The 26,399-nt window shown below is 38.4% G+C and overlaps 1 protein-coding gene across 2 annotated transcripts in view; it reads right to left on the bottom strand.

Annotated features, from left to right (window-relative positions):
- The window catches only part of LOC124159363 (protein HBS1), a 40,431-nt gene that overhangs the window by 13,064 nt on the left and 968 nt on the right, over positions 1-26,399 (bottom strand). Inside the window, exons 3-9 of one of the 2 annotated variants that reach the window (XM_046535129.1) lie at positions 24,393-24,728; positions 21,924-21,965; positions 14,346-14,513; positions 9,803-9,968; positions 9,087-9,335; positions 4,022-4,251; positions 2,979-3,212 (exon numbers count right to left, since the gene is read on the bottom strand). In XM_046535129.1, the coding sequence (XP_046391085.1) occupies positions 2,979-3,212; positions 4,022-4,251; positions 9,087-9,335; positions 9,803-9,968; positions 14,346-14,513; positions 21,924-21,965; positions 24,393-24,728 (1,425 nt within the window). Of the gene's footprint in view, positions 1-2,978; positions 3,213-4,021; positions 4,252-9,086; positions 9,336-9,802; positions 9,969-14,345; positions 14,514-14,753; positions 17,058-21,923; positions 21,966-24,392; positions 24,729-26,399 lie in introns of those variants that run through there. The other variant, XM_046535130.1, reaches the window with a different exon arrangement.

The raw sequence follows: 26,399 nt of genomic DNA on the forward strand, positions 1-26,399 counted from the left end.
ATTTCTGCAATTTAGGCAATGTAATACATAATATTTTTAACTAAGGGAAAACTAATGAAATTATGCTGATAGGCACCGTACTTATAATGGAAATGGAAAATTGTATGAATTTTGAGAGCAGTTTGGCCCCTCACTCAGTCTAAATGATCACATTATTAAAACACCATTTCCCTAGAGCTGACTGGCAGAGTATATCAGAAATAACTTAAACATGAGTACCTGTATAAATTCATATAGACCACTACTGCAAAATTTAACACTTGAATGTTTAAGTAGCCAGACCACTGCCATTGACATGGTTCTCAACCAAACTGAAATATAAAATTCACGGTTTTTTCCAGATTTTCACGGTCTAGATGTCGTCAAATTCATGGTCTATAGAAAAACCATTTTAGGCAGAAATATTGATCGCGTAATGATCATCGGCCGCAGTTTAACTAAAAATTTAACAAACGTGACAGACGCCGTAAATGCAAACGCAGCAATGAAAGTGCTACCTCACTTGACGTCACTGGCAAAATTCAGCTCCGGCTTAAGTTTGTGAGCGGGAAAATGGAGGGACCAGGGTGCCAGGGAAATTAACCCTTTCGCTGCTGTTCAACCTCCGGAAACCTTCTCCTCACATGCGGCGAAAATGTTAAAATGCGTTTCCTGGGCCCATGGAGCAGGTACTTCCAGGATGGGTGTGGTACACCCTCCGAAGGGTCACTAATCCGCGACCCTTTCCTCGACGAGCTCACCCTCGCAGGACCGTCTCATCGGCCCTACCAGCAGGGGCCCTACCTCCCGAAAAGTGACCGCTCTGACTGCATTTTGAAAATCAACCAATCAATCCGATCATCACAATATGATTGTTCTCATCGCTCTCCTGCCAATCAAGCAATCAAGTACGTCTTTGAACCGTGTCTCTGCGATAAAAAATAACGATTTTGTTAACTTTGCAACAAAACGTGGCTGCGGACCACCGGAAAACGGCCATTATAACAAAGTTAACAAAATCGTTATTTTTCATCGCAGAAACACGGTTCAAAGTCGTACTTGATTGCTTGATTGGCAGGAGTGCGATGAAAACAATCATTTTTTGATGTTCGGATTTATTGATTGATTTTCACATTTCAGTCAGAGCGATCACTTTTCCGGAGGTAGGGCCCCCGCTGGTAGGGCCGATGAGACGGTCCAGCGTGGGTGAGTTCGTCGAGGAAAGGGTCGCGGATTAGTGGGTCCCTTCGAAGTGCTTCGGCGAAAGTGCTGAACGCATGGCAGGGAGGAAGAAAAAGTACGTCCACCGCAGTCTACCGTGCGGACGTACTAGGTACGTCCACAGCAGTGAAAGGGTTAAGAAGTGTCTGAATTTTCGCCAGGGTTAATGAACACTTCGGTTACCAGTCTTCTGACTTTGCTACAGGCTTAAGGTCAATGTGTCGTCATGGCACATGGACCATTAATTGCACTTGATAGAGTATACGTGTGCAGATAAATGCGTGGACAGTGTCTACGCATGACTGACTTTGAAACATGATCATTTTTCTTTTGCTCTTTCAATCGTAGTTCTAAAATCAAGTTTGAGAGATTTTTAAGGTTTTATGAAGAAATTCACAGCTTTTTCCAGGTTTTTTCACGGTAGACTAAATTCATGGCTTATTCACGGTTTTAAGGTTTTCACGGTTGAATGGGAACCCTGTTTGAGATTAAAATCACTGAATTGAACTGATAATACAACATAACTTCAGTTACTGGAGAAGGTCTGCACAGCTTTCTTTGCTATGCATTAAAAACAGAAATTGCATACATCTTCAGCAATACAATTTTCGACTTCGAAGAACACCAAATTATTTTGTTGGTTAGTACAATAAGATAATCTTTCTTTCCTAAATTTTTTAGGAAGCAATTAAACTAAGCATTTAATGCATGAAGAGCTTTTGTATGTTACAGGATTAATGGCAAATGGCTTTCATGAATAACAACCAAAATATGTTTTAAAAAATGCCAGAGTATTTAAAAGTCAGAGGAAACATAAGTAAACATTTTTTCCCGATCTGCTAAAATCATTCAAAAATAATAAATTTGAAATTAAAGCAGAAGTCCGTTATAAGTATGGCCCACAGCGAGGCTAGCATTATACAAACTGATTTTTTTTGGTCGGCCTATGACGAAAATCATCCACCTACAACAAGTGATAGAATTTGTGCTAGTGCTTTTAATCGTCAATTTCACTGCAACATTGTCCGGGATACACAACTCTCAGGATAACTCAGTGCAATCCTTCGACGGCAGAGTGGTTGAAAGCTTATTTCAGAAGTATTACACTACAGCAAGGGATCACTGATGCAAAAAATGAAGCCTTGTCATATCCACCACAATTTACAGATATGATTGACCACAATATGTCTTTCCTGCTAGCCTGGGGACCACAGTGAAGCTAAATACAAATGAAAGTGATATCGCACCTGAATCTCCAGCACATTGTAACACAGGCACTCATAGAACCACATGAGGTTAAAATTGAAACAATAATCTTTTACTGACATATTATCTATTACCAGACAATCTATAGATTGATTAATATCACTGCTAACATAAATCAAATATTGTCTCTTTTGGCTGTTCTAACCAACTAATGAGGCAATTTTTGCATGACATCCACAATAGTTATCATAAGTACATAATTAATTTAAAAAATAAACATTGTAATATAGATAAACTTAATTCTGGATAAATGTGTGAAAAATACAAATAATCTACTTTCCATTCTGAGATAACCTGAAAAAGACAAGATTTTTTATAGCTATCGGCTATAATGAGTTAGTATTATAACGAGTGATATTCTGGTTATCTTCAGCACTCATTCTAACAGACTTCTACTGCATTAAGCTCCAATTTAGTATCCCTGTAGACTTTGTATAAATAGAATATTACTTTAGAAACGATGATCTCATGCCAAATTAACCAGTATAACATGACTCATACACATGCCTCACCTATGACATCTAAGAGACAGGGACCAGAGTACCACTTGATAAGGGCCTCTTCAGTCGGGGGCACAGCCAGGTTCTGCCCAACCAGCCCACTGCACGGTACAAATGTGATATCACCTTCTCGGAATCCAGCTTGCTTGAGAAATGTACCAAGCTTTGTTACCACTTCCAAAAATCGCTCCTGTGACCAACCAACATTGTCCATTTTGTTAACTGCAACTGCAAGCTGATTAACTCCTGTTCAGATAATGCAAACAAAAGGAAATAATAGCACATGAGTGACTTTAATGCGGTATTTACCGAAATTAATATTACAGGATAATTCTATTTCCTGAAGTAAGGAGCCACTAAAGGTGTGTCATCAAGATATATGTACTAATATTTATATGACATTGGAATGCTAATCAAGATATCTGCAACCCTACCTGAAGTCCCACCAAAGGAATTATGAAAGGCAGTATAAATAGATTATTGTATATACAATGAAACCTCAGTGTAACAAAGTTGACAAGACAGCGAAAGTGGTAACTTCATTTATTTATTTATTCCTGAACCACCGAAAACAGCACCTTGGGCCTTTTTGACTGGGGTTTTTAACTTAACAATCAAGCGTGGAAACTCCAATTTAATAGAGCAGCTGCACTCGATTCCTGCAAGGACATTTACTGAAGGGACAAGGAATTCCGGATGCAGCAACAAATAAAGAATTTCTATAACATAACTCACTCACTTCCCGACCACCACCTGAATAATGAATTTTGTAGGATAAAGAATGAATTAATATCTGATAACCCACTGTTAGCTCCCAGCCAGATCTGATCTGATAGCCAGAAAGATGGCGAGTTACAATGCATCACAGAAGAAAGTTCTTGTAAAATTTTGCTACATGGTTAATTTTAAAGGGATTTTAATGTATTTAGACATACGAAGAACTTCAAAATGGTATTCAATATTAATTCAATAGTCAATAAAAGAACTCAGACAGTAATGCACTTGACGACTGATAGAAAACATGAACAGAGCAAGAAGTAGGCATGATAACTTACCCAGTGACCTCACAAGCAGGGCATGCTCTCTCGTCTGGCCACCACTCTCGAAGCCTGTTTCAAATTCACCACGAGTTGCATCCACCACCAGCAGAGCCACATCTGCCCGTGAAGCACCACTTATCATATTTGGGATGAAGTCACGGTGACCAGGGGCATCCAGCAACACCACTGCTTTGGTTGGAGTGTCAAAGCGATTCTGACCAACATCCATTGTGATACCTCTTGATCTGTTGAGTTATTGGAATCATATGACATCAGTATGGTGGATGAGCTATAAAGCACTCTTTTATTTTTTTAGCATTTGACTGCATCCAATAATGTTGGTTATTAAAAATTTCAATCCAGACAACTAAAATATTCAATGGCAAGAGGACAAATGGTATTATTTTGCCTTTAGATGTCCTCTTAACAAATGATATATGCAGATTTACATCTTTTCATTTGAATGTGCAAATATTAGGGATGAGTCCGTTTGGATTTTTGATTTCAACAATTCTTGAGATTAGCACTGCCATTGGAACCAAAGCCAAAAATAATTGGTATTAAAATATATAACCAAAAGTCAATTTGAAAAGTTTTCACTCCCTTAAAATAAGGCTTTGATTTTAAGCCAGCTAAACACCTTAGTGACTTACTTGAAATAAATAGGATTAACTAGAGCCATACTTAAAAGAAAGGGAAAGAGACTGGTACTACATTTACTTTTAACTCCATCAACTAAATTAACAAAAACTGCAGGAGGCATCACAGTAGGTTAATGGAATGCTTTGTGGCTGATAGTACACCATAAATCAATAATTGGTGAAATCATGTCCTAACTACCTCAGTTTATTTCCAATAAAATGTCTACCCTAATATAGAAATGCTTTATGATAAACAAGATCAAATTTTATGCAAACTGCAATACTTGCCATTCCTTGATACCCAGAAATAAATAATCATCTACTTCTAACCATAAAAAAACTTATGTAAAAGAAATCTTCCCAGTAAGAACTCCTAAGTCTATCCTACAATACTCAGTCAGATGAAAATATTTTTGACCACCCAAAACTATTAGCATTCAATGAGGCAGAACTAGGCGAAGTTGAATGTGAACTTCTAGCAAAATAGTTAAGTTTTAAGAATAGCTTTAGTAGTTCCAGCTGAAAATTTAGCACTGCCCACCTTTATCCATCAAGCCCCTTTCAAGGCAGTGCATTGAGCAGTTTGATTGAAAAACTGCTTCTACAATAGCAGCAATTTATCCTTAATTCATTATTCCTGGGCCCAAGTGAACACCATACAAACAACATCCTTTGGCATAGGTCTTTGACTACGCATAACAACTAGGGATGGTCAGATCGGATACTTAGGATCCAAATATCCGCAGATATTGCCCTTCATCAGATACTTCGGATCCAAATTCACTGAAAGCATGGGATCTGGATCTGAAATTTTAAATTTATGCTTCAGTGAATGCAGCGTCCATGCACGGATTTGGAAAGAGTTCTGATCCTACCTTCACATGCGCCGTTGCACTGCGAAGCTTGCCTTACTTATCAACTATTTTGTCACATTTCTAACATATTTACGTTTTCTAAGCTCAAATTGATCGAAACAGTTTTTTTAGTTACAAAAAGACCACACCAATATTCAACATTATCCAAAAAGCAAAATTTTCAAAGAAAGAGGCGTGGCATCAGTGTCATCAAACAAAAAGATACGGCTTGGAAACACCCGGCTATTTATATCAGATAGGTTGCCCGGCTTCGCTTTGAAGGCAACGACGTCACAAAATAACAAGATTTGACATGTTCGTCTTTGACTCCCTCATTTGCAGCTTCCTTGCGGAGATGGAGGAAGAGCGCTCCTTCCCCTCCACCTATCCTTTACGCACTTCTACTGCCCACCCCTCTCTCTCGCTGAGCAGTCGTCTCGTTCTGTTTCCGCAACTCATCGCAGGTGACACTATTGTTGCTCTAAGCATTGTTCATTGTGTTGCAGATTGTACAGTTGCAATTTAGTTTAATGATATAATGATAAAAATGTCTTTCATAGCATAGAAGCATTTTTATTGGCATTAAGAGAACTATGTACGTGCACTGAGAAGTGAAACTATCGCGAGGAAGTGGAAAATCCACCTCACCGCAGTGGAAGCATTTGCGGGTGAAACACAAGTCAGTATGCAATGAGAAAGTGACAAGATTTGGGGGAAACTTACGTGAGGAATATAAAAATTCAGTCAATGGTTTATCCGATGATTGAAACCTAATTTCTTTTCCAAACGCAAGCATAACAGCTTAGATCCTGAGCGTGTAAAGATTCTATTGGTTTAAAAAAATAATTTGAAAGCTAATAAAAATGATTTTTAATCAGTAAAAATATTAAAATGTGTGTGTAAATCTAAAAAGCATTCCTTTGATTGTATGTACCAAGAAGAAACTTGAATAATTACTTTGTTTTGTAGCAGGAATTTCAAAATGTGTTTGGATCCGAAAATATCCAAAGATCCGGCTCCGAAAATGAAGGATCTAATCTGGATCCGGGTCAGGCAAAAATCCTGGATCCGTCCATCCCTAATAACAACATAAAACAGCTAAACTAACAAAATCTAGTTATGATGCACTTTATTAAAGAAATAATATGCAACAATATTTTTCCATGTTATTCATTTGAAAACAGTTCGATACCTGAATAATGGAATTTACAGGAATAAAAGCATAAGTTGCATAAATTTAGCAAATTTAGGGATGTAGATGATATTATAACTCATGAGATAACTATATGCTTTATTTTAGGTAGTTTTCATAATAATAAAACAAAAATCATTAATTGGCTTCTGAAAGATAACAACAAAAAGGAAACATTTGATTGAGACCCAGAATCAAGAACTGTTGCAAGCAACCATCTAGAACAGGAACTGAGAAAAAAGTGGAACTGATCCATCCTTAATAAATGTACCGTATAAGCGCATGTAAGAGGCACACCTTTTTTCTCAAAAATTGCAGCCGAAAATGGGGGTGCGCCTCTTACACAAACTTCTAATCTTCCCCCCTTCCCCTTCGCCGGTCGCAAGTCCAAGGGGAACTCAGTGGCCTTGGTTTTCAGCGTGAGTCTCTGGAACCCTGGGACAAAAACAGGCAGCAGGCAACGGAGTTTCTCCCTTAGTGACGTATTTTTAAAATGATCCTGTTTGCTTTTCTTGTAAGCATCACGTCGGTACCCCAGAGGTGAACATGGAAAAGATCGCGTGGGTATTTTGCTCCGGAGGGCGCGCTAAATTTACTGCCATGAGTGGGCATCCCGCGGCATTTATACTGCATATAGTAATCGGATATCAGACGTAGAGAAACGCGTAGTTCTGAAGGACATACCTGGTTAATAGTCAACATCTCTCTTGCCGAGCAATTTCCTTTACGCTGAGGACCTGATATTTCAAAAATCATCTTCAGACGCTAATATGAGGATTTTTGCAACTGAAAACTATATTGGTGTCAAAACCTGCGGTTTAAAAAATTCGAACGAGTGTGTTCATTGATGGACTAAATGGTGGATAGGAGAAATGGGAAATGTTTATAAGTGAAGAGCGCTGAAGGAGAGGTCGAGGGGAAGGAGCGCGCTCCCTCCCCTCCGTATTTTAAGCTACGAGGCTATGAGCGATGGAGCAAGGGAAGAACACGTCTGATCTTGCATGTGACGTCATTGCCTTCAAAGCGAAGGGGCGAAGGCGCAGCAATGTGAAGTACGCAGTTTGCGTTGCCTGAAGTTTCCAGTCCGTCTCGTCTTGTTTGAATGCGCTTATGCTACGCTTGTTTCTTCGGAAATTGTGCTGTTTGGATTACGTTGAATATTAGTAGCCTTGTTTTAACTATAAATCTTTGTGTTAATCAATTAGAGCTTAAAAAACTTAAATGCTGTCAGATATACGTCGCGTTAGGTCTAATTCTTTTTAGAACCTCGTGCGTGTCATACAATTGCGGAAAGATATCGAGATATCTTCGAGCTTAGTAGGTGACTCACCTAGCATTTGGCCTCCAGAAACTGGGAGAATTGAACCTGGTAGAACAAATAAGGTCAGTTGAAGAGATGGGGGTAGGGATGAAACACGTTTCCATTGTTCCCCGGTAACTTGATATTTTCCGATTTTCCTGTGCGGTGTCGGAAAGGAAAAAAACGGCATAGGCATTGGCTGATGGAGGGCCGAGTGTGGCTCCGTTAAATTCACGACGTGGTTATTATTCTACGGCGCTGATTGTTGTCCAATCTCATGGGAAGGTTCATGCTATGTGCCTGTCATGTTTTACCTTAAAATTTTCCACAGCTGCAATTCTATTGCAATACTCCTGCGAGAGCTTTTATACAAAATTGTTCGTGAGTAGGACTATCATCGTAGAGCAACGAAGTATGCTAAGAGAGGATCGGAACTCTTTCTACTCCCTCTTATGCCGCTATTACCGCCACAGCTTTCAATTAGTATTGAAAGAGGAAATTTCGATAACTGTCGAAATTCCAGGCATACGTCTGCAACACCGCACGATAGGATTAAAAAAAATTTTTTCTTTATAGCTTCGATGCTCAAAATAGGGGTGCGCCTCTTACATGTGTGCGCCTCTTACACACGCTTATACGGTATGTAATGCAGGGAGTGAGTTTCCAAATTCCCAAAATATTGAGTCCAAATTTTGCATTCAGTTGGTATTGGTTCAAAGTTTGGTCCAAAGCAGACTACACACAATAGAAGAAGGGAAGACCACTTTCATAGCAGGGAGTTTCATTGGTATGCATTTTTCTTTTGTAAGTTTGTGTTGATCAAAGGAGAATGAATAGACAACTCTTCTAACAAGTACAGCATTGGTGAAAAATTTTTGACGGTTTTTTTAATTCTAGTACTTTTCTTTCATAGGCTTCAAAACTTTTCTACGCATGAATTTTGATGGAGAGCTTTTGCATCAGTGCAGCACTGAACTTCAATGCATGAATGAAATGGCGAGATGCAAGAATGGAATAAAATGCACGTATGCTAGAATCTGACTGCAAAAAAAAGACAAAAATTACAATATTCATCACAAAATTCATCTCTTACCTTTCCTCCCCAGTCTCATCAAGAATCCACGCATACACAAAAGATTGCTTGCCGAGCTTCTTGCTCTCCTGTTCGTACTTATGCATGACACGTTTGTTGACCTGTCCCAGAGCATACAGGAGGTGGCCCATGAGGGTACTCTTCCCAGCATCCACATGACCCACCACCACCATGTGCAGCAGCTCTTTCTTGCCTTCTCCCCCACGCTCTTTGGCATACTGGGACACTGCATCAACTGTGTTGCGGTTCCTACATGGAGAAAGTGAGGCATTACATAACAGCACAATTCTTAACCAGCTGTTCACCAGTGAAGTGGTACATATTACCTCAAATAGACACCTAATTATATATTTTTGCATTCAGGTAAGCTGAATTTTACTTCTCTCCATTAAATATAAATTTACATTATCTTCCAAGGCTCATTACGAAGGGATTAATGATAATTTAAGGCAATCAATCATTTACCTGCTACCCAATTTCCATATTTTTGTATTTTCATATTTTTTAATTTCCATATTTGTCTATACAAAATATCCCTCAGTATATACAGCTAATTGTTTTTCCCGGCCCTCTGAAGTTTGCCACACAAACATAGGACTGTGCGGGAATAATATTAAAACTTTCGCATCATCATAGTGACAGAAGAATAATATATAAATTGCATAAAGATAAAATTTTCACCAGGTTTCATTTCTCCAGCCAAACTGGCTACTTACTTGAGAGGTGTGGCATTGTCCCTCTCAAGTGTGACAGAGTCTTCTCCAGTTCCTATCCTCTCATCAGTGGCCCCCTCATCTGGTATCCTCTTGTCCCCTGTTACCACGGGTGACTGAGATCTTGGAGACAATTCACGGGAGTTAGGTTTAGAGGTTTCCTTTGATTCTAAAAAGCAACAGCAGAATGGTCCATTGTAGAGCATGCTAAATTATTTTCCAAAGATTTCAATTGAAACTCATGAAAAGTGAATAGCATACATTAATTAGTGTTTGCAAAGCTAGATATATTTACAAAACTTGACATAAATTTAATTTGTAAAATAGATTCAATTATGATTCAGTTTCCAGCTCACAGCATCTTCAAAAGGTTTCAAGCACTGTCCTTCATATCATAGTCAGATTTAGGGGGGGGGGTTAACGGGGGCACTTGCCCTCCCAGATGCTTTAAAAAATAAACAAGACTTTTAATATGCTTATCATTACGTTCGTTTTATTAAGTGTATTACGGAGCCTCAATCATTTAATTTAATATTAATAACTTTCATATAAAAAAGAGAATATTTTCTACAGTAATTGTTGTATTTTGTGTTTAATCTCACATATGAGAAAACCTGTCAGACCCATGTGCCCTCCCCAGAAAAAAATTCTGGATCCGCCCCTCCTTGATCTTCAAACACAAAACTCGGATAAATATTAAATGTTTTTGTCATAAATTTATTTAAAATATCTTAAATCTCTATTTAAAATCCCTTCACGTACCTTCTATTCAAGGAGCTAGGCATAATGACATTGTATGGTCAATATATATTTAAATGTCTTATAAATGTAAAAATGAACCTGGACAGCCATAAAACTGGTAGTGACGTTCACCATCATAACACTAGGCTAAAAAATAATCTCATTCAGCCTCAATGTAGGCTGTCAACAACACGCAAGTCTTTTGACCATGTAAAGCTGTGCCTTTTCAACCACTTACCCCGAGAGGCCAGAGACTGTTCACTACCCAAGTTTAAGCGTTGTCTCCACCTATGGATATGTAGCCAAGCTTTCTACTCCATGAATGAATTTCTTGAATGCAGTACTCAGAATTGTATTATTTAGCTCTAGAATTTCATTGACTTTGACGAAGACTATTGCATTGTATTGTGTTTAACGTCGAATAAATCATTATTATTATTATAACCTTAAATCATTAACAAAGAAACTAAGGCAACATCCAACTATTAATAAACACATATTCAAATGATCACATCAATCAGCTTAACATTCCCATGAATGATTCATTCACCATCCTCCATGGAATGTCAGCAATTTGCAAACTACACTTCCAGTCTGGCCAAACATAGAGGAGAAACCATGTGAAAGTCCAGTTAACCTTCAGTCTGTAGTAATGGATCACACTTGAGAATTTGAAGATCAAACAAAGAACAGTTTCTTTCAAAAGAAGATTTTCAGCCGAAGCAAGGTATCTCGTTGTCGACTTCCCCTTCTGAATTACTGCATGTGCACTGCAGCGTTGAAATTTTTTGAAATTCACCTTGGGAGGAAGGGGATTTGACGACATAACTTATGGCATACCTGAACCGTAATTGGGAGAACAGGGCTCGAATCCCAGCTAATGGAAATAATTTTAAATACTAGTGAATTCCATCTTTACGGTACTAATTTCATCCTACCCTCATGAAACACCGCAAAACAGGTTGGGTTCCTACTAGGGATGGGTCGAATAGTAGATTTCTCGAATTCGAATATCAAATCATTGCTCGAATATTCGAATACCTCGAATTTCGAATACCTCGAATACTAAACTATGAATGTGAGAATGTTTGACTAGGTCGCCTATGCAGCAGGAAACCCAAGATTTTGGCAACTAATTGTGATTGCCTTTAAAGGATTCAAACTGGAATTCAGCTGATTAATGGAATATTTTAATTTTATGTAAACAATATGGTAGTTTCCTTCATTAAAGAAAACGAAAGGCATTGATTGTGATTAGTTACCTACCATTGGTGTGTTCATAATATACAAATTATTTGGTTCTAGAAATACCGGTCTAGAACAATGGCAATGGTCAATTTTATCCTTATTTGAAAAAGGCCACATTGGCACCCATGTGATGCCACTCCACTTGACATCACAGGGACCTAGTTTCTACACGAGAGGATAGGAGTTTTACATCGTCTGAGGTTACTAATGCATGCATGAGGCAAAGAGCTCAGGGAAACATGTCTTAGTAATCACTTATTAAAACTGGCTAAAGTTTTCTTCATTTGATAAGGTAAGGTTTGGTAAGGTATCAGCGCTCTGAGCCTTGCCCGAGGTCACCTCACAAGGCGGGAGGGGGAACCAGAAATGCGTCACGCGGACTTTTCCCGGTCATTCCCTCTAACATGTCGCGTTTTCGCGCGCTTAAAAATTTTCACTTTTAATTAAATCGCGAAAAATAGATATCGTCCAATAAAAATCTAAAAGCGTTAAATACGTACTCCAGGAGTATTAATATTTCGATTCGGGCAATAAAAAAATAATAGGGAAGCACCCTATTTGAGTATCACGCCAAAATGCTAAGCCTCCGTCGTATTTCTTCGTCTTTCCGGCATTTATTTTCCTGCGTAAAATGCTTAAATAAAGTCGTAAATATGTCGTGTTTGGTCTTATTCTCTCTTAAATTACGCGCATATTACTAATATTTCAATCCAATAAAAGTGTAATAATATTTGCCGAAAGTCATTGTTAGACACCTTTCGGGCTAGTAGATGACTCATGCAGCAGTTGACCTCGAGAAAGGGGGAAATTCGAAGCAGGTTGGTAGAAAAAGGTCAGCGGGTGAGAAAAGGGGGTGGGTGCGAGACACGTTTTTATTTTTCTCGCGTAACTTGATATTTTTTTCGAAGCTAAGGTCTTCGTAATACGATCCCTGCGCGAGGTCGAATCTTTTGTTTGATATCGGAGAAGAGGAAATCGTCAGAGTGGGTGAGGCGAATGCTGAAGGGAGGGGGATAGCAGATCGTGGGAAATGCGCCAATGTCACTATCCCACGGCACTGAGTTCCTCCCTGTGGCAGTTTCATCTCCTGGGGAAGATTCAAAATAAGTCTCTGTCGTTATTAGCCACGAAGGAAAAATGGTAAACACCTCGTCTCATTTATATCAAAAGATGAATGCGGGAAAATGGTCAGTGGGGGATAAAGAGTGAAGGGTGAAACGCGATTCTATTATTTTCCGGTAACTTTATATTTTTCGAGGCTTAAGTCTTCGTAATACGATCCCTGTACGAGCTGGGACCTTTTGTTTGATTTCGGAGAAGAGGAAATCGTCAGATTGGGTGGGGTGAATGCTGAATGGAGGGAATAGCGGATCGTGGGAAATGCGCCTATGTTGCCATCCCACGGCACTGAGTTACTCCTGACGGGGGACACCTGGGATTCTCGGATTTTTTCACCCTATCAATTTCGGTTCCCCATGTCGAACTCTTTTCACCGCTCTAAACCGCGAATTTGATATAGTTCGTCATCTTGCCTAAAACGGCGCTGCATGCACTAAACGACTCGAGTTCTAATTTTTCTGAGTCAACTACCAATGACGTGCGAGCGAAAGCGTATGACGCGAAATTCAAAGTATTCGAGGTATTCGAGACGGTGCCTTTGGTATAACTATTCGAGATCTCGAATATCGAATACTTTCTGGTATTCGAGTATTCGCGGATACTATTCGCACATCTCTAGTTCCTACCTTCATTTAATAATATCAGTGGTAAGCCTTCAGTAGTAAGCCTTTGAATTATTGTGAGCATGACAACTCTTCCTTGACAAATTTCATCTTATTGATACATAACATTTAGCAGAATTTTCAAGGTTCTGTCAAGCAAAATTTACTTCAAATGGTATCCATCACATTTATAAACAAGGCAAAATCTCTCATTGTCCATAGAAGAGTATTGGATTTCCAACCCTGAGCATGAGTATTGCAGGTATCTATAACTTTGTGAAGAATAATTTAAACTCTTTATCCATCAATCCACCCTCATGATTGAAGCACAGTGAAAGATACACTTCTCTCATGACTTTCTATGAACTCAAGAAAAACTTAACATAAAACCAAATGGGATTTAAAAAAATTAACATTAAAAAATTATTCCAAAGTTTCTAATGAAGTAGGAATCATTTATAGGATTTAGTTATTCTTGGGTTTCCAACCAGATCAGGTCTTCTGCTGGCTGGGCGGAGTTTGATTAAGGAAGTATAAAATCAGTACCATACCCTACAGGCAGAATTCACTGTCAGGTCTTCTGCTTCAGAAGACCTGATTCAGTTAGAAACTCAACAAGAATATTCATCTCAACATAGCTTTTGTTAATATTTGATTTCCCAAGTCCAACTCCCTCATATCTATTAAATAGAAAAAAATGGATATCCGAAACTTTCAAAAAACAATAAATTGACGAAGCAGCTGGGATCACAAGGTCAAATCCGTAAGTCGGGAATATCCTAAATCTAGCAATGCCAAAAAAATTTAAGGATTAAAGTAAGATCATTCCTTCTCACCTCTAATTTCAAAGCCTTTGGTGATTGTCTTCACAACAGCAGGGACCACCACCACTGCAGCAGGAACAGTGGCTACGTCAGCCTTCGAATGATGCAGACCTCCATCTGCTATGTCGGCCCCTCCCCCCTCCTCATCCTCAATCAGACCAGCAACCTGTTTCTTTGGCGCTAAAAAGAGTGGTCCAAGTGCACAAAGTATGACAAGGAGGCATTTATGGAGAGGTTATTTGGAGGAACAGCCATACGATTCTGACCCCGGCGACAAATTGGTGCGTAGAAAAAGAGAGCACATTCCGAATGGCTACATGGAGATAGTTAAAAATAAACCGATGTGGTGTCACCAGCACATTCGTGAAAGGAATCTGTTGGTTACTCTTGCATATTTTGATGACATCCCTTTTTGGCTAAAATAGCGGAAAATAGTGGTGAAATGATTATCAGAAATGGACCCAAAAAGAGGTATACGATCTACTAAGTATTGTCTGTGTACTGAAGAATTCCATTTACCAGGTAAATTTAAAATTTTTTAAATAAATGAGAGAGGCATATTTCATAATTACTCAGCTAAGTTTATAAAAATACACTTGAACAATTAAAGTTGCAAGAGGTTACCCAACAATTTCATCATAAAAAAATAGAAATATCCAAGTACTTCAGCATCAATGACAGTCAAATGACTTAAAATGAAAATATCAACATGAATAATTCATAAACACTAAAGATATACACTTATAATTTCATTACAAATATAGAGAAATAAAAACATAATTAATACACTCAAACCAAACCAGTAATGAACAAATCAAACTGAATTGTAATCAGTATGTACGTGCAAATTATTATTACTGATATTAAAGTCTATCAATGCCATTGTTTTATAAAATAATTGTCAAATGAAGAAAACAATGGGAATGTACACCGTCATTATGGATCATACAACAATCTGAATCTAAACTAGTAACAAAAAAAAGAACAATAGGAATATATAAAATATATTTTCCGTATGCTAACTGCTACTCTTGTACTGTGTTCTTATTAATACCATAATCTATAAATATTCACACCCCAGTATTAACACTTAAGTCGAATTATTTGCAGTTTTTACTTGAATAAGATACTTTTGTGACCTAAGCCGCTTACAAATATCATCAGGTGACTCTTTATCAAAAAGAAAAGCCACAATATCACTGCCAATTATGACATCCCTCTTCCCAGGGCATTCTATTTGTTTCAAACACTCCCAATTTTTGCAAAGGACACGACCAAATGAGGACAAGTTTCTTGAGTTCAGATCGAGGAGTTTTATTCCTCCAGGTAACTCACACGCCCAACCTTCCTCCTTAATACTCCACTCAATATCCTTCTTACACTCTCCACCTTCAGAGGCAAAATTTGACTGAGTTTGGTCATCTTGTTGTTCAGCTTCTTCTTCAACTGAAGCAACACTTTCAACATCCAATGACTTGAGTGTGCCACACAAATCTATCACATAATCATCACCCTCCTCACTTTCCTCAGACTCTGTCACATGGCTTCCTGCAAGTAAACCTAATTGAGGCTTGGATGAAACCAACAATGGAGGAATAACAAATGAGCTGCCCTGCAATTCACCCTTGTGCTCCGGCAATATATCTACCATCCCACTTGATTTACTCCCACTCAATGAAACAAAATCTGTCTTCTGGCCCAGTGATGGAGCAGAAACTGTTCCACTTGTATCTTGGCCCGATGATTGAGTGTTTCGGTTGTGAATGACAAGTGAGCATAACGATGAGTAGTTGTCATCATCTTCTGAATCTGAGTCTTTCATCATCAATACTTTCTTTGTAAGGTTATCCTTTACTGAAGAATTACTTATGATGGCTTTTGGCGGAGATTGTGCCCAATTACCATGCAAACCACTAACTTCATTTTCAATAGGAGCACTGCGATTGCGAACAACTAGGGATTGTAAGGATGAAAAATCATCCTCTTCAGAACTTGAGTTGCTCTGGCTCCGAAGTTTTGGAGGGGCCATGGTCATCTGTTCAATATTAGTTATTTGTGGGGGGCAAAGGGGTGGCTTAACCACGGGCTCATGAGGTTTGGGAAGCAGTGGACCCTTATCGTTTCGGTTGTGGACCACAAGAGAGCACAGTGAGGAAAATTCATCCTCGGAATCTTCAGAATCATCTACAGCTCCAATTTGTAGGTTTGTCCCAACATGTGGACTCCAATCAAAGCCTATAGGCATCTTGTCTTTTGTTGACCCACCACCCTCACGTTTGCTCTCAAAAGTGGAGGAAGTCGCTCCTTGAGCTGACGTATTGTGGATGACGAGAGATTTGAGGGAAGGAAATGATTCATCTTCCTCATCCTCTGAATCTGAGGGGGCACTCAGGTTAATGGGAGCAAGTTCAGGCAGATGCCGACTGGTCGGGAAAACTGTTGATAGTCCATCCCTATCTCCAGCAGCCTCTTCTTTCTGTTGACCAATTAGTGTTGAAGATTGATCCAGATACCTTCCTGATGGTATTTCCGGACCAGAACTCTCCCCTGAGCCTATTGCCACCTCCAGCACCGGCGAATCAATGAAACTGTCTTTGTGGCAAACCACACAGCCACCAATCCTACCCTGTTGCGCAACTGTATCATCCTCTGAATTCAAAATAGAAGGAGAATCCTTATTGCTAAAACACTGGGAAAAATAAGAGCTACAATTTGAACAAACATCTTACCTTACCACACAGCCAGTAGTTAAAGCATGATCCGGAACATCAAACAATTCATTTGGAAACGCCGATGATTCCATAAATCCATTTATGTTCCAGAACATAGAAAGTAAGAGAAGCATATTTTATTAAACATTTACCAAAGGTATAATAGAATTTAAGAGCATTACGCTAATAGAGAAAAATTTTGTGTGATCACAACTTGGATATGAAAATATGAAACCTTACTAGGACTGCATCCACCACATTACCACTCCAATTCATATTCATAATTTACAAAGACAAAATAATTGAGCAATTGGAAGAAAGGTATGTGCGTTGCTAGGCCTGTCCACAGCAGCCCTCATTACTTCCTATTCAATGTCATTTTCTTTACTGACATGGGGATGTTCTTCCCCAAAGCCTTTCCAACATGCCTCAAGAACTTGTCTTTTGGTCTGCATCAGGAAAGTGTTCCTTCAATATTTCCTTCCATCATTTTTGCAGAGGAATTATTGAGTTATACTATGATGTCAACACACCGTGATCTTCATTAGTAACACAGTGGTCCCTAATGCTTTCTTCCCCTATCATTCTGTTACCACTTATTATATTACTTAATGCATCCACATATTTAATCTTCATCATTTTCTGTAAGAACTAAGTCTCAAAGGATTCTACTCTTTTCAATCAGTTTTTCTAATAGTACAGTGGAACCTCGAGAAAACGACACCCCACGGTGCACCAATAAACACTCGCTATAGCGAATTGTCGCTTTACCGGAGGTGGAGCAAATAATAGCCAATATACCTCATATTACTCCTTTATTTTTATTTTCTCGCTCAGACGTGTTTGGTGTTTTTTTGGCCATGGTGTGTTCCATCAAATGCTTTCTATTCATGCAACTCATGGACGTGCGGGTATGCTGACGACTGCTTTCTGCCGCCCGAGGAACAAAAGAAGATCAAGCATTCGCGAATGCTAATGCCACAATATTTTCACCAAAATTAACTACTTATTTATCGAACGACTGTTTACCACATAAATTTGAGACTGAGCACTCCATTAACTTCATTTCTAACAGATCGCTGGCAATTACAGAGATTAAGGAGTCTTGGTGTAAGTTTTTCCGGCGGTGAAACCCTCGCTATGGCGAGAGCCAACACCAAAAGGGCCTCGTAAAAACGAAATTTTTAACATGCCTATTATAGGATCAATTGACGGTGCATCGGCTGTCTCTCGTAATAGCGGGGGTCTCGCTATAGCTCGTACTCGCTTTAACGAGGTTCCACTGTACATGCTTTTGATCCACACAGCCACTGCCAACGACAATACTGTCAGCTTGTGTTTTCATATGCAACATGAGCTAAGAAGTGGCCTTTTTACAATGAATGCTGTCAGACCATTCGACGCTTGATGTCTATTGTGCTTCGTACATCCTAGGTAACAATGCACCCACAGCAAGTGAATGAATTCCACCAACTTAAATATCTCTGTAATACAGGTATTGGTCAGTTTTCTCTCTTCCACATATCTCTCTTTTCTTCTTATTGATTTTCAATTTCTATTAATGAACTTCTTTAAATGCATAATAAGAGACATGCAGGTCTTCCTTATTTCCTGGCGTGATACATGTATGTATCATATTGATTTCTTCTCCATTTATATTAACTCTTTCATTTCCCAGTTCTATTTCTTCATCACTTTTTCCATGTGAATACAAAACAGTCCTGGTGATAGGCTGAATCCTTGTCAGACTATGTGCTTTGAGATTTATAATAAAAAAATGCTATTTCAACCATTTCTTGACATGGTTCAATTTCATGATTCAAAATGAGTAGTTCATCTCCGTTAACACTTTCAGCCCCTTTCGTCACTATGACCAAATAATTAGCCTTTCTTTTGGCCGCTCATAGCACACCATCAGTCACAGCTACTTCGGTGCTGCTTATGTGACGTGACCGACGCGGCGTGTGTAGCAGAATACACACAAAACCTCAAAAGGAAAGGATCCAACTTATTAAAACGAAAGAAAAAAGAATAACTGTTCAGTGCAATGGGGGAATTCATCTAAAAGTCGGAGGCAGGAAATGTGTTAAAAATTGACATTTATACATCCCAATTAATATACTCAGGCAATGACCAGAAGATTGCAGGAGTTGGAAAAAACACCACTTCTGGAGAAAGTATACTGGCAGTACAGGCATCCCCCGAGTTACGTAAGAGATGCGTTCCGGCAGACTATGCGTAAGTCGAAATTTACGTAAGTCGAATCTTTGCGTTGGCGCTTCAGAGATTGCTGTATAACAAGTTGTATCGTACAGGAATGAGCGCAACCACATACGCCACCACATCCATCGCTAGAACTGCAAATTTTCACGTTGATTGCTGACTTGGGATTTATAAGCGATTTTTCTACAGAAATTAATGAAATTTCCTTTGAGGAATGACAAAAATGGGTCACTTTGTTATTTTTAGCACGTAAAAAACTCTATAACTATTCGATATTTTTTCTACCATAGGTTGTACGAGCGAATATCTACTTCTTCGCGCTCGCATTCGAAAATTAACGTAAACATTTGAAATACGGCTATCGCTTACGTAAGTACGGATTTACGTAAGTCGAGACATACGTAACTCGGGGGATGCCTGTACGACGAAAGGATAATGCTCATCAAGATAGAAGATGAACTGACATAGATTGATATAGTAGGTTTAGATGCTAATGTCAAGCCATTTGGAATAAGAAGTCAATGAAATGTTGAAGCAACCGAAAGAGTCCCTGGGTATAGTTGAAGGGCAGGAAAATCTGATAGAAACAGGAGATTGGAATGCAGTGGTCAGAGGAAGGAAAGATTGCAGAATAGGAGAGTTTGGATTGGGAAAATGGAATGAGAGAGGAGAAAGGTTAGAGGAGTACTGTCATGAGAAGTAATCGGAAGTGGTAAACACCATCTTCCCTCAAAATCGACAAAGAAGATATGAGTCCCAAGTGACGTCCAAAGATGATATACATGGAAGATGCGAGGAGACAGCCATATGCCAGATTGACTACATTCTGGTAAGACAAAGGTGTAAGAACCAGATGAAGCTATGCAAGACTTACCTGGGATTTTTCACGAAATTAACTCATTAATGTTTTTCCTATCCATTTAGAAGCTTAAGCAAAAATAGGTCCTTAAAAGAAGTGTGAATTGAGCAAGCTAACACATTTACCCTACAAACATTACAAACTAAGGTTTAAGCGACGATAAGGACAAGTGTAAACAATGACCACAAGATAGTGGTAATGGAAAGTCAGCCGAGGTACAAGAAGGGGAGAAGAATAAAACAAGAACATAGATGGAAACTCATGGAGGTAAAAGAACTAGCTTGTGATAGGGATAAACAGAAAGCTGCAGTTTATCAATGTATGTAGATGCAGATACACGAAATTGGTATATTTTACAGAAAAAAGTAAAGACGAATCTATAAATGAAGTATCAAGAGAACAAAAAAATGAAGAAAAAGAAAAATTGTGAAAAAAATGAAAAGAGAGAAGGCATTCTAAGTAATAAGTACGAGGGTAGCCTTTTAAGTGTCGGGAATGAAGAAAACTATAAGAGGTACAATGCAGCAATTTTTTTACTTTTTTTCAAAGTACTCTCCGTGATAGTCAATGCACTTTTGCATTCGATGGAACCAGTCGTTATAACATTTATTCCATTCCGAAGAAGGGATAGTCGAAATGTCAGTTTAGTACGCATCAACCGCTTCTTCAGACGTCAGGAAGAGCTTTCCTTGTACATAGTATATTCTTCATTCTGGGGAATGAAAAAAAATCATTTGGGCTTAAGTCCGGGCTGTATGGAGGATGATCAATAATTTTGACGTTTTGTTGTTTCAAAAACGACTTTGTGACTCGAGTGGTGTGTGAGCTTGCATTTTCATGATGGAGTGTAATGCATCGACTTGGGTTACCTTTTCGAAGCTCAGCGATCACTTCTGGCAAGCAAATGGTCGTATACCATTGAGCATTAACTGTTCTTTGATTTTCAAGAGCAATCATCGCTACATGCCCTGATTCCCCTATGAATGATGCAACATTGTCTTGGAAACAACTTTTGTCGGCTAGAGCTCATTTTGGAAGACCCATACTGAAGATTGGTGTGTTGATTCAGGCTCGTAGCTATAGATCCATGATTAATCACCACTTACGATGTTGTGAACATGCTTTGATGGTCCTGAGTTGAATCGTTGTAGAGTATTTCGACACCATTTGACTCGAGCTGCTTTCTGTTCTTCTGTGAGGAGGTGAGGTACCCACCAGGAAACTAATTTTTTAACACCTAACTCTTCGCGTAAGATCTTTGGGACTGAGGTCCCTGAGATGTCCGATGATGCCTGAATCTCACAGTATGTAACATGACGATCTTCCATAGTCATGTTAAGTACAGCATCCACGTTTTCTTGAGTAACTGTGGTTTTTGGTCACCCTTCACGCAGTTCGTCACTGAGGCTAGAGCGTCCTCACTGAAACTCTGCATACCAGTGATAAACGGTTGTCTTTGATAGTGCTTCTTCGCCAAAAACAACAAAAAGTTCAGTAATGCATCCTTGCTGGGTGAGGCTTCGTTGAAAGTTACACAAAATTACGATGCGGTACTGTTCATGACTTAATTTCATCTCCTACAGCGAGTTGGGAACTTTGACACGCCACCATTTTAAAAATAACCGCCAAACTTAATGAAACTTTGCATGAGCATTAACCAACTCAAAAAGTTTTTTATAAACACCATTTATAGTTGCTACGTGATAAGTAACATTCTATTCCCAACACTTAAAAAGCTACCCTCGTAGGCTAATGCTTCCTACCAAAGTGGCATAATAGAGAAAAATAGCATCTCACCTTTTTCTTTCCTCAGATCAGTTTTTTGGATCTTCGAAGCACCTGCAGCAATGGAACAGAAAGAATAATGTTTTGAGTTAAAATGCTGGTCAATATTTACATGTGAATATTAATAACCACTCTGAGTACAGCAAACACATGATAATCCTGGCTGATGATCGGGAGAGGAAGAACGAATAATTCGAACTTTCACTTTAATTTCAGGTAATTTTCATAATTTATGCAAATCAAATCAAATGCAATTTTATTTTTTTATGAAGTTCGCAGAAAACATAAAAAGGAGTATGAACTCATGCAGGAATAATCCGCAACACACATGAACCGCAGCCGGATAATCGGGAGTCTGCTGTATGTAGTAATACATATTATCTGATAATTCAAACAATGGAAAAAACATAAACATGACTCTTTCTACATCAGCAGCAGAACATTTATAAAATAAATCATTGTACTCCTGTTTGAATGGGTACAGGTTATACCTCCATACTTCCATCCTCTTACCATATGTACCAATAATAACATGTAATAATACTTCCTTAGTATAGGATTCTAAAAAAACTTCTATAATGAGACCCTCGGATAAATTATGCATATAAATGCAAGAACTTATAGCAGTGCTGAATATATATCAGAATCACTGCAGTCGGTTAAAATAAGAACATAAAAATCAGATACAACCAACATATATATTAACTGCTCAGGGTTCACCTCATTTTTAGTTGCCACCTGCTCTCTGCGGGTATGGATGGCAATATTAACAAGAACAATTTGCAACGGGTATATGAATAATTATGTTGCAAACTATGGCAGTGAAGATAATGTATAAACATCACAGAAAGTAATTTTTAAATGATTAAAATCACTTGATCTTAGCTGACAAAAAAAAGCAATCAGAAAACTGCAATCTCAGCACCCGATCAGGATGCGATATTGGCGAGCATTTGGCAACAATTATTGTAATAGATTCAAAAGAACCAATCATCAAACAGCTATTCCTATCATAGCAGATGCAACATTTGAACTCTTTCAAGCAGAAATTTATGCTTGAAAAATATTTACATTTTTGTAATTTTGTTGGAATATATTAGACATAACTAACTCTAACCACTACCACTACTAAGTTTGAATAATTTGGTAGCCATGGTAACACCTAAAAGGTATGTATCAGATGTGACAAAGACAAAATCAATTTTTCTGGTACATTGATACACTTGAATGGAAGGGCCTCAATTGGGTTGAATGACAAATCTTTGATATTGCAGTAAATTCCTACGAAAATTTTGACGCAATACAAACATATATGGCAGCCCCAGACTATTTTTCTTGGCTTAAAATTTGTAAAAACTTTTTGCTGTCATCTTGAAATTTTTAGAGTATGACAATTTTAACTATGCTACTGCTATTCTATAGTAATATGTCTCGGAAAAAAACAAAATGTAGCCTGTTAAACAGCAGTGATACATCCCCATCAAGGTTCTCTCATGTCCTTTCTTTATGAGATATGTTGGTCATGCTTACTTAAGAGATACAGGCTGAGTAAAATAGGTTAGATAAGATTTGTACATATGATGTGCCGGCCTCGGTGGCGGCGGGGTAAAGTCCTCGCCTGCCAAACCGTAGGTCGCGGGTTCGAATCCCGCCTGGGTAGGTGATCCCTCTCCAGGGCATGGATGTTTGTGTTGTACTCTGTTAATATTGAAATCCCTCGTTGTAAAAGGCCATTATGTGCTGTTTACGGGGGTTGTGATAAATAAATAAATAAATAAATAAATAAATTTAATAAAATTTGTTGCACCTACGACCTATGGTATGAGGACCTTGGTTGGATTGTCTACACACCATTGAATGGAGGCATTGGAACTTCAATTAGGCAACTGTGCGACCACAGAGTGAAGTGTGATATGAACTTGTGAGAAGAATGCTAACTTTAAGTCAAAATTTTCTAAAAACTGGAGGCTTAATTTACCTTTATGTCACAATATTAGGGTAATCACGAATTCCATTAAATATGTTGTTAAAATTTGTTGAATTAAGGAGTAGTCACCCACATGAAAATTTCTTGGATTGGCCATGTTAAGATGGTGATGAAAAGGGGTTACAAATAGACCTGTTTTTCAGTATTTAAGGAGAGGAAGGAGGAAAGCTGGCGACAAGTTTATATCCTCTGGTCAAAAAAGTTGCTGCACTGTTTTGAACTGCTGGATTGGGCAGCTCCTTCTTTTGCCATACACTATTGGTGAACTAATGTGCTTTGTTAAATGGAGGTGGAACCACCTCTAGGGACCACCTATGCATTTCATAAAATAATAAATTGTAAGTTTCACAAATTGGACACTTGTAACGTAGTTTTTCCTGTACGAATCAGTACCGGGAGAGACATTAAATTGCCAAAGCAGCCAAATTTTCTTGTTTTAATCCAATTTTTCACATAATATCCCTTAATAAACATCCTAAATATAATGAGATTACCTGTTTCACTGACTCCAGTGGCATTGTTCAGCACCATGTTGAGAGCTTTCTCTACATTGAATTCACACCTAAGGACAGCCTCAATCACGGTCTGCTCGGCAATGGAGTCACCCACCACATTCCGCACCTCTTCCAGGCAAGACTGAAGCCTAGCTTGGTCTATATCACTCAGACCTTGAGTGCTGCTCAAGATGGCACTCTTTGGTGCATCTCCCATGCCAGGCTGGGCCTCTTCATCACCCTCCTCTCCCTCATCTTCCTCGGCTATCTCTTCTTCTTGGCCGAGGAAAACTGACATCTGTTGTCTTCGGTTCCGGTCATATAAGAACTGCTCAGCTGAATCACAATAAAACACAAGCAATACACTAGTTTTAGCTCTGAAAGCATCATTGATAACATCTATAAAATACTTGGCTAAACAAGGAATGTAAGCAATAACTATACAACACCTACAAGCAATACCAACATATGACTTCAGAAATGTCTCAAATAGTACCTTCCATTCAAACACCCTTAATCCATAATTCAAGAGCACTTATAATAACCTGGCAATTATGCCAAGACTGGCTAAGTAGAATTATTTATCAGAAACAGAACTTTCTAAAATTTGCTTCTTAATTCAATGAAGTTAAATCCCACTTCTGAAATAAATTCTCTACCTCAAGACCTAGTGCACAAAAAATGTAAAGCTCAAAACTGAGAGTTGGAAAATTATTTGGTCGGAAAATGAAGGTCATTTTTAGATTCTGCAGATTTCTGAACATTAGAACGTATGAACTAGCAAACACCGATAATACAACTAAGGTACACATAGGCGGATTTAGGTGGGGGGCACGTGCTCCCCTCAGACCCCTAAAAAAATGCAATATTTTTAATACGTCCGATTGTCATTGCATTAATTTTGTATTACGAGGTATCGTTGTGCCCTCCTCCTCCCAGGACAAAATCCTGGATGCGGCCTTGTTTGTGCTCCCCCCCCCCCCCTGAAAGAAAACCTGGATCCACCCCTGAAGTTACAACTTATTTATTAACAAAGGAAAAAGTGGCTTTTGCAGAGATAGAAAACAATCACCATTTTCTAATGGTACTGAAGCCTTAACAGTTCTTTGAAGAAAAACTGTATACTACTTACTCTGTGGTAATGTTTGCTTTCTGTTCATTTTATCCTAACTCTTACTGCCGTAGGGGTTGATGAGGATGAGCTCAAATCACAATCATTCATTATGAAGCGACTTTTTAGTTAATGTCCTATATATGATTTCAAAACTTGGGAACAATTGAAGCAATGCAGCTCAAACATTGTGTATCCATTTTCCAATATTTTTATTATATTTCATACACATGAAATGTTATGGTAGGCATAAGAACTAATAACATATAGCAATGGAAAATAATGATCACACAACACACATTACTTGTCTCCACACCATCATTCACCAGCATATCTTCTTGCGATAAGCATTCCCAAATTTGAGGAAGATTAAGAAAGAGTTTTATAATATTAGAGATTCAATTTTGTATTAAAATTTAAACAATTTTACCCCTTGGTCAATGTGTTGGCTCATGAAAGGTGGTATAATTTTTGTTGGCTTTCACACATCCTTAAATCCTTGAGAGAAGTCACATCAAGAGTGTACCAGATGTGAAGCATAAACAATGAGTAGGTTAGTGAGAAGGGAGTATATGATAGTGTAAATAATGAACTCAACCAAACTTACACAAATCAAGTCAAAACATCACCATAGCAAAATATGAAAGAGACTAAATAAACCCTTTAGAACACTATGCAGCGCTCTTTTCTAGTTGTCAGAGACAAGTATTAGACAACACTATCTAATTCATGTTGCTTATTCTGAGGTTAAATTATCTGTCAGGACCCATAAATGACAACTTTCCTTCATAAATGATAAAAGAATAGTGCTTAACACTGAAGTATGTACATTGCTTATGAATCTGAAACGATTACTAACTTCTCCCTCTAAATTGCACTCATTAAAATGTTCCATA

Source organism: Ischnura elegans, chromosome 5 (genome assembly GCF_921293095.1).
Source record: "Ischnura elegans chromosome 5, ioIscEleg1.1, whole genome shotgun sequence".
NCBI classification, from domain to species: domain Eukaryota; kingdom Metazoa; phylum Arthropoda; class Insecta; order Odonata; family Coenagrionidae; genus Ischnura; species Ischnura elegans.